General features: G+C 41.0%; 1 protein-coding gene across 1 annotated transcript in view; it reads right to left on the bottom strand.

Annotated features, from left to right (window-relative positions):
- WDR35 (WD repeat domain 35) overlaps positions 1–6,099 on the bottom strand; it is a 71,006-nt gene extending 64,907 nt beyond the window's left edge. Inside the window, 4 exon segments of the mRNA XM_068161297.1 lie at positions 2,797–2,829; positions 3,407–3,592; positions 5,477–5,605; positions 6,076–6,099. Coding sequence (XP_068017398.1) covers positions 2,797–2,829; positions 3,407–3,592; positions 5,477–5,605; positions 6,076–6,099 — 372 coding nt within the window.
- Positions 6,100–8,948: the final 2,849 nt, after the last annotated feature.

The following is an 8,948-nucleotide window of genomic DNA, read 5'->3' on the forward strand; positions in this document are numbered from 1 at the left end:
TAGGCCCAAGGCCTCAGGGAGATGCGCAGTCTCAGATCTGGCCAGCTGAGACTAGCCTAGCGGGGGGGGGGGGGGGGAAGGAGGAGCCCTGGGGGGTTTGGGTGCACCCTCAGGTGGGGATGGGATCTCTCTGGGTCTGTTTTGGGGTTCTTTTTGTCACTGTGTTTCTAAGTCTCTGCACGCACTCACCGTTCTCTATTTAAACTTTCCATCACTTTTGCAATCTGTTTGTCTGAGTCATTATTTCTGCACGTGGTGGGGAGGGGGTTTGCCCCAACCCATTACATTTTGGCGCCCCACGTTGGGCAAGCCAAGAAAAAGAATGTCGTTGGGTTGGGGGAAAGGCCAGGCCCTTCCCCCCCCACTGTGAGTAGAGGGAAGAAAATTGAAGGGAAAGAAAAAAAACTCACATCTGAATTAGCAAAGCAGTGGGTGCTGTATATTTACAAAGCAGTTTGGGGAAACGCAGGGAAATATATACAGAATTTACAGTATTTACAATATATACAGAAATATACAACAAAGTCACACAGAAATGAGAGTTCCCTCCTCTGCTGAGCGGGGAGTTTCCCACCTCTGCTCCCCCTTCTCTCCCCCTTTCCCCAGAGTGGGTTAGAAAGAGAGAAAAGAGAAAATTAATTAAAAGCAGTTATGTGTTAATTGGAAAGCGGTTAATACAGGCCTTTCAGTTTATCAGTTTCAAGGTCAAGCCTGGCCGAAAACCCAGAAGCTGCGAGCTGCAAAGGGAGAAAAGCAAGATTGAGGAAAAGTGCAGGAATGCCCAGGATTCTCTGCTGTACTCCCAGTTCAAAAGGTGCTTCCTCCCAATCTACCAATGAAATTAGTTTAGAGCCGTCTTTCGTTTACAAACATCCGACCACAATATTCCCTTTCTTAAAGGGACAGCCTCAAACGGTCACACTGTCATTACCGATGTAATTATTTTTCAAGACCTAAATCAAGGATTTAATATATTTATGATGACTGCACAGGGAAGTAAGAATGTACTGAATGAGAAGTGTGGAAATTAAGTAGTGACTTCTACTGTAAAGTCTTAAAATTTCAGGGCTGCCAAAACTTGATTCACCTAGCATTTGTTATTCTAGCTTTCCAGGAAATTAAAAATATTTAGTTCTTCATAGCTTTTTCATCTCCTGAACAATTAATGTAACTGTGGTATCAGACTACTGTAGCTGTATAGTTTACCACTTTACACCAACAGATTGAAAGTTTATGAATCACAGGAGAGTGGAAGAATTTAGGTTTTTGGCTACTATATAAACATAATTCTTTCAAAGAAAAAGACCTGAATAAGCATTTCTTTTTATTAAACAATTTATTCTGCAGGTTCTGCCACCAATAAACACCTCTCAAAAATAGTATTGTTTCTTTGTTCATGAGTTAAACTTTCCGCCAGCATTCTCAAATTCCTGTTTTCCAAAAACTACATTTCACCTCCACCTCTGCAGGAAAGCACACCTGGCCTTTTAAGTTACTCACTGTTTGTTTCCATTATGTTTATATTAATTGTTCTTTGGTAAACTATCCCAATATGCACTCTTAATTTGTCTTTCATGCACTTTTTACTTACTTCTGAGGCTCTAAGTTAGTAGTGTCAGGGACTTAAAAAGGGTTGATGGAGTAACAGTATCCAAGACAGAAGCTGCATGATCTACACAGGTGTGACCGTTTGAGGCTGTGCCTTTAAGAAAGGGACACCACGGCTGAATGTTTTATAAACAAAGGACAGGTCTAAATGAATTTCATTGGTGGATTGGTAGAGTGCAACTTTAAGCTTTGAGTCCAACTGAGACTTTCCTCAGTTCACTCTCCCCTCCCTTTCGCAGCTTTTCGCTTCTAGGCTCTCTGCCAGACTGACCTTGGACTGATAAGCGTGAGGCCTACAAACCTACTAACATTTTGTTCTAATTTATAACTGCTTTTAATTAACAACTGCTCCTTTCCTCTCTTTCTAACCCTCTTTGGGGAAAAAGGGGAGAGAAGGGGGTACAGGGGGGGAACCCTCCTCCAGAAGGGGGGGGGAATTTCGTTCCTGTATTACTTTGCTGTATATTTCTGTGTATATATTGTAAATACTGTAAATTGTGTATATATATCCTACATTCTCTAATACTGCTTGTAAATACAGCATTCCTTTGCTCCTCCGGCTGTGGCTAGTGCCAGGAGCAGGGAATTTGCATTGTCTGATTTGATCAAAGCAGAAAGCTCAAGCCTTGCTATGGGTATCAACAGTTAAGTTGTATGGGTATCAACATTTGTAACTCATTGACATTCACATTCACACGCACCTTCAAACAGTTCCTGCTGAAATTAGTCTTTTTTGTCCCATCAGCTAACTGCTACACATTTTGCCATCTTGAAATCACAATTCTAGTGACTGAAATCTCTTGCAAAACAAATCTTTCTTTTAGAAGGCATCTCTAGGGAACTGCTACCCAAAGGGACAAGCTTGTTCATTTAATCTCCTAAAAGCTGACCCCTCACAGTGTTAATAATTATTATACTGGCTGCCAATCCTTTTGAAAGGATTGGAAGATGATTATCTGTAATTTTCAGATGCTAAAATTAGATCTCTTATTTATGCTCAGTAAAGTTACATTAGGCTCCTGTACTGTTTGTTTTCTCCTATAAAAAATACAACCCAGAAAAATCTCACTTTATTGCACTCTATTTCAGGCAAATGTTATTTGCCATGTATACCACATTTTCAATCCATAAGACAGTACACCATTTCTTGCACAGTCAAGCAAAGCAGCACTAAAGCATATTTTTTACCATTGCACCAAATGACTCCATCTCATGCTCCTCCTTTGTAAGCAACATACAAGTGATACAGAAGGTAATTCAGAAGTGAACACAGTAAGAAAAACTGTGACAGTTAACATCACACTAAACTAAACATACATTAGCTAAAAGATACATTTATAATTTGTCACTACATTTAAAATAAAATAAACAATCAAATGAAGCCATTTGTAGTAATGTAATTTATATCACCTAGAAAATTGCCATTTTTCCCACTTCTGGCTGATGGAAGTATTTGTTACCATTCTCATGATCTCCTGCTTCTAGCTTGTCTTTGGAGAATCATTTGAAATATTTCTAAAGAAATATTAATTTGGAAGGCTGCAGTTTTAATGAAATTACCGATGGCTACAAGGAGTTAAAATAAAGGCAGTTAATCAATTCTGCACATTATTGCTACTACTTTGTTGTTTCTTGGGGTTCTTTGTTTTTAAACAGCCCACTCAAGTGCCATTCTGCCAAATGACAACTTCATGGCTCACTCCAAGGCAGATTGAGAATTTTACATTTATCTTACTCTAACTGTAAAGAACTAACATGTGTAACAGTTTTCAAGTGAAAATTAAAAGGAAGACTTTACCTGAGGTTGATTTTCATCTGCTTTAGTTGCTAACACACAGAAGTCTCCTTAAGTTGTTATGGAAATCAAGCTCTTGACATATTTCACATACTTCTCATTGTTTTTTGTGTCCCAAAAGACTACACAGTATTCTGGACGGTTGGGTCGGGTATACGCATAAACAACCGTATTGGAGCAGTAACCCCACTGCCAAGAGAAAGTTTTGATAAAACGTATTAGAAGTTGTAAGATTTCAATAACAATCTGTTCACAGCTGTCAAAGAAAGTCTTTATTTCACATACATAATCAGTACTCAATATTCTTGTTAAGTGATTAACCGATTTATTTAAACTATGTGAACACAGCTCTAACAGTAAGTTATTTGCATAATATTGAGCTGGCAAAGGAAGCCTTCCAATCACACAATAACCTAGCACAATCAGGGCTGGAGGATCAACCTCAAAATGTGACAAGATCTCACTTCCCTTTGTTTCTTGTTCAGCAGGTACACAGAAATACTCATTGCAATTATGGTTATTGACATGAAAATGTTTGTTCTATGACTACATCCAGCTGGCAGCCAGTCACTAGTGGTGTGCCCCAAGGATCAGTGCTGGGCCCTGTGCTCTTTAACATCTTTATTGATGATCTGGATGAGGGCATTGAGTCCATCATCAGTAAATTTGCTGACGACACCAAGCTGGGGGCAAGAGTTGATCTGCTGGAGGGTAGAGAGGCTCTGCAGAGTGACCTCGACAGGCTGGACAGATGGGCAGAATCCAACGGCATGAGATTTAACACATCCAAGTGCCGGGTTCTGCACATTGGCCACAACAACCCCATGCAGTGCTACAGGCTGGGGTCAGAGCGGCTAGAGAGCAGCCAGGCAGAGAGGGACCTGGGGGTACTGGTCGATGGTAGGCTGAACATGAGCCTGCAGTGTGCCCAGGCAGCCAAGAGGGCCAATGGCATCCTGGCCTGCATTAAGAACAGTGTGGCCAGCAGGAGCAGGGAGGTCATTCTGCCCCTGTACACTGCACTGGTTAGGTCGCACCTCGAGTACTGTGTCCAGTTCTGGGCCCCTCAGTTTAGGAAGGATGTTGACTTGCTGGAACGAGTCCAGAGAAGAGCAACAAAGTTGGTGAGGGGTTTGGAACACAAGCCCTATGAGGAGAGGCTGAGGGAGCTGGGGTTGCTCAGCCTGGAGAAGAGGAGACTCAGGGGTGACCTTATCACTCTCTACAACTACCTGAAGGGAGGTTGTAGACAGGCGGATGATGGTCTCTTCTCCCAGGCACCCAGTACCAGAACAAGAGGACACAGTCTCAGGCTGCGCCAGGGGAGGTTCAGGTTGGATGTTAGGAAGAAGTTCTATACAGAGAGAGTGATTGCCCATTGGAATGGGCTGCCCGGGGAGGTGGTGGAGACACCATCATTGGAGGTGTTCAGGAGGAGACTTGATGGGGTGCTTGGTGCCATGGGTTAGCTGTTTGGGTGGGTTGGATTGGTTGATGGGTTGGACACGATGATCTTGAAGGTCTCTTCCAACCTGGTTTGGTTTATTCTAATAAATGTTTATTCTAAAGGTTTATTCTAACTCTCTGAAAAAGAAACAGATAAATGGCAGACAAAATTCAAACATTCTTCAAAATTCACTGGATGCATACTTGTAGAAAGTGTTTTAGGAACTGAAATATAAATAAGCAATACATCTAATCAGGTTGCATGATTTCTAGCCATCTCTCCTGGTTCAAAACAATATTTCACCACCAAAAGAACTGACACTAGAGGTAAGGCTCAAACAATTCTCACTGTATCACTTAGCTCACTCAGTTTGATCAAAAAAGCAGTGAAAACCCTGAAGTCTTACCTACATGACAGCCTCAACTACTATGAAATTTAGAACCATGCCCAAGTCTGTTAATATTAACAAAAGCATCCCAGCAGTAGTGCTGATCAAGCAGTAATCTTCAGCTAAGCACCAATTTACATATTAGAGAGAGCTTCTTTTTCAATCCATTCATCCATTCAGAAAGCTAGTAAGTAACAGGAAATTTATTAATACAGTTAGGTGCCAGGTTACTACATACCTTGTAGTCTGGACGAATGTTTGCAAAATATATGTAAGAATCAACAGCTAGTGCAATTTTCAGTCCACTTCCTTCCCAAGACAAGGCAGAGATCTGTTTGCCAGGAACTTTCATTGTGCGCAAATGCTTCTTTAAAACAAGGAAACAAAAAGAGTCTGAATTTGTCAAAGGGAAACTACTCTAAAATATTTTAAAAACAGTTTTGATAGCTGATGAAAACCAAACAGTACCTTGAAATGACTCTCAAATTACAATACACATCCAGATAGAGATATTTAACATGCATCACCATAAAGTGTTCTTTTGCCTCAATTCTTTGGTTATGTTTTTCTTTTTTTGGCAGAGAGAAAGGAAGTAACAATAGTTCAAACTCACAAACCCAAATATTAGATGGGAAAATTACAATATAGACATTTTTCCTGTGGTTGGCAATTTCAGTAGTAGTAGTCACTAGCAAAATAAAGGCAACAATAGTACTAACGACATCTGACACGCCTCAGAAATTTCATTTATGCTGGAAGCTGATGTACAACACCCTTAACTACAGCTGATAGTTTAAACAAATAAAAACATATAGCTAATATACATCAAGAGCATACAATGAACTTGCCACGTAGGTACATGATTTGCAGTCAGGCAACAGACATTTTCCTCTTCTCTATTCCCTTTCAAAAGAAGCATAGGGCAGGCAAACAGATGTCCACTTTCAACTAAAGAGCTAGTAAAGAAATATACTTTCCATCTTTTTTCTTTTATATATCTTTATTTTGCTGTAGAACTTGAAGTTGAATGAAGGAAACAACGGAGAAAAAAACCCAAACTTTTGCAAAACCTATAACCTTAGCTCCACAGAGCACTTGTTTGTGGGAAGCTTTTTAGTTGCAAATAATACAGGATAACTGCAAATTCAAATAACAGAGAATATTAATCTATTAGTTACTGTAAGATTGTGGCTGTTTGAGGCTGTGCCTTTAAGAAAGGGACAGTGCTGGGATATTCTGGCTGAATGTTTTGTAAACAAAAGACAGGTCTAAACGAATTTCATTGGTAGATTGGTAGAATGCAACTTTAAGTTTTGAGTTTAGCTGGAATTTTTTCTCAGTTCGCTCCTTTCCTTCTCCCTTCCAGTTTGTCTGCTTCTGGGCTCCTAGCCAGAACGACCTTGGACACCAGATAAGCACTGATCACTAATACTGCATGTGCTTTTAAAGCCTAACCAAAATTTCATCCTTATTAATTACCTTTTCTTTCTCTCTAGCCCTTTTTGGGAAAAAAGGGAGGTAGGGGGAGAGAAGGGGCTACAGGGGGGGAACCCTCCTCTGTCCGGAGGAGGGAATTTTGTTCCTGTATTCTTGGTTTTTTTACTTTGCTGTATATTTCTGTATTGTGACTGTTTGAGGTGGTGCCTTTAACAAAGGGACACCATGGCCGAATGTTTTATAAACAAGACAGGTCTAAACTAATTTCATTGGTGGATTGATGGAAAGCAACTTTGATTCCCAGTGAGATTAGTCTCGGTCTTGCACTTTCTCCTTGCGGCTTCTGGGCTTTCAGCCAGGCTGACCTTGGAACAGATAAGGCCTCCACTAACACATATAACTGCTTCTAATTAACAACTGCTCCTTTTTCTCTCTTTCTAACCCTCTTTGGGGAAAAAGGGGAGACAAGGGGGTACAGGGGGAAACCCTCCCTCCAGACGGGGGAAGGAAATCTCTTTGCTGTATATTTCTGTGTATATATTGTAAATATTGTAAATTCTGTATATAAACCTGCATTCCCTAAACTGCTTTGTAAATACAGCACACAATCCCTTTGCTAATCCAGCTGTGTTTTTTGGTTTTTTTTCCTTTCAATTTTTTTCCCTCCACTTTACGGGGGGGGGGGGGGGGGGGGAGAAGGCCTGGCCTTCCCTTCCAACCCTCAACATGTATATATATTGTAAATACTGTATATATTGTATATCTAACCTGCTTTTCCACATTTGCTTGTAAAATATAGCATTTCCTTTGCTTCTCTGGCTGAGTTAGCTGGGTTTTTTTTTCCTCTTTGTGAGGGAGAGAAATCTAGGCCTTCTCTCTCAACCCACAACATTTCTTTTTGGTGCCCAACGTGGGGCTTGGGGATAATTAGCTTGATTTATTGCTTGCTTGACTCGGAGAAGCAAACATGAAGGTGTTTTGGATTTTAGAACGTCTAGTATTTTCAATATGTTCAGTTCTGATCTACAAATATTGTTTAGGATTAATTCTGGATCAAATGGGTAAATATCTAATGCAGAAAATTTATTTATGGTTTATGTATAAAATCCAGGTTCTGTATGACAGCTGCAGGATTCGAACCCATGACCTCAACACTCATAGTTCCATGCCCTACCAACTGAGCCACAGGCAGCTCAACTGTGGCAGGACATTGCTGATCGAATCGTGAGAATTCCAGTGAAAGTGAGACACATCGATGCTCACATTCCTAAGAGCAAAGCTACTGAGGAACAGCAACACAACCATCAGGCAGATCTAGCTGCAAGAGTTTCTCAAGTAGACATGGACTCTAATCTTGATCTCGACTGGAAACACCGAGGTGAGATATTCTTAGCTCGGTGGGCTCACGATTCGCCAGGACATCAAGGCAGAGATGCAACATACCAATGGGCTCGTGACAGATCCATAGACATTTCCATGGATGCTATCACACAAATCATCCATGACTGTGACATTTGTGCTGCTATTAAGCAGGCAAAGCAAATTAAGTCCTTGTGGTATGGTGACAGGTGGTCCAAGTACAAGTATGGAGAAGCTTGGCAGATTGACTACATCACTCTACCACGTTCTCGTTCTGGTAAGCAGTACGTGCTTACTATGGTAGAGGCAAACACTGGGTGGTTGGAAACTTATCCAGTTCCACATGCAACTGCATGCAACACCATTCTTGGTCTGGAGAGACAAATCCTGTGGAGACATGGAACTCCAGAGAGGATTGAGTCAGACAACGGAACTCATTTCAAGAACAACCTTGTAATGAACTGGGCAAAAGAGCACAGTATTGAGTGGATTTTCCATATTCCCTACTATGCACCAGCTGCAGGGAAGATTGAATGCTACAATGGTTTGTTGAAGACCACTCTTAAAGCCATGGGGGGTGGATCTTTGAAAAACTGGGAAAAACATTTAGCACAAGCAACCTGGCTGGTAAATAGTAGAGGTTCAGTGAATCGAGCTGGACCTGCACATTCAGATCTGCTACGGAAAGTGGAAGGTGATAGAGTTCCTGTTGTTAGAGAAAAGAATCTGTTAGGTAAAACTGTTTGGGGGTAAAAGAGAGAAGAAACCTAGCTCGGGAGCGGTTGTGCGAATTAACTGGAAAGCGATTGCACAGGAGGCTGTGAAAAATGGATGTTATGATGTGGCTGCTGAGTTGTCTGAAGTACTGTGTTTTCCTGTAACGTATGATCTTACTAATAATCAAGGACACTATC

This window comes from Melanerpes formicivorus, unplaced genomic scaffold (genome assembly GCF_026170545.1).
Source record: "Melanerpes formicivorus ecotype bairdi unplaced genomic scaffold, bMelFor1.0.p_v2 SCAF_57, whole genome shotgun sequence".
NCBI lineage: Eukaryota > Metazoa > Chordata > Aves > Piciformes > Picidae > Melanerpes > Melanerpes formicivorus.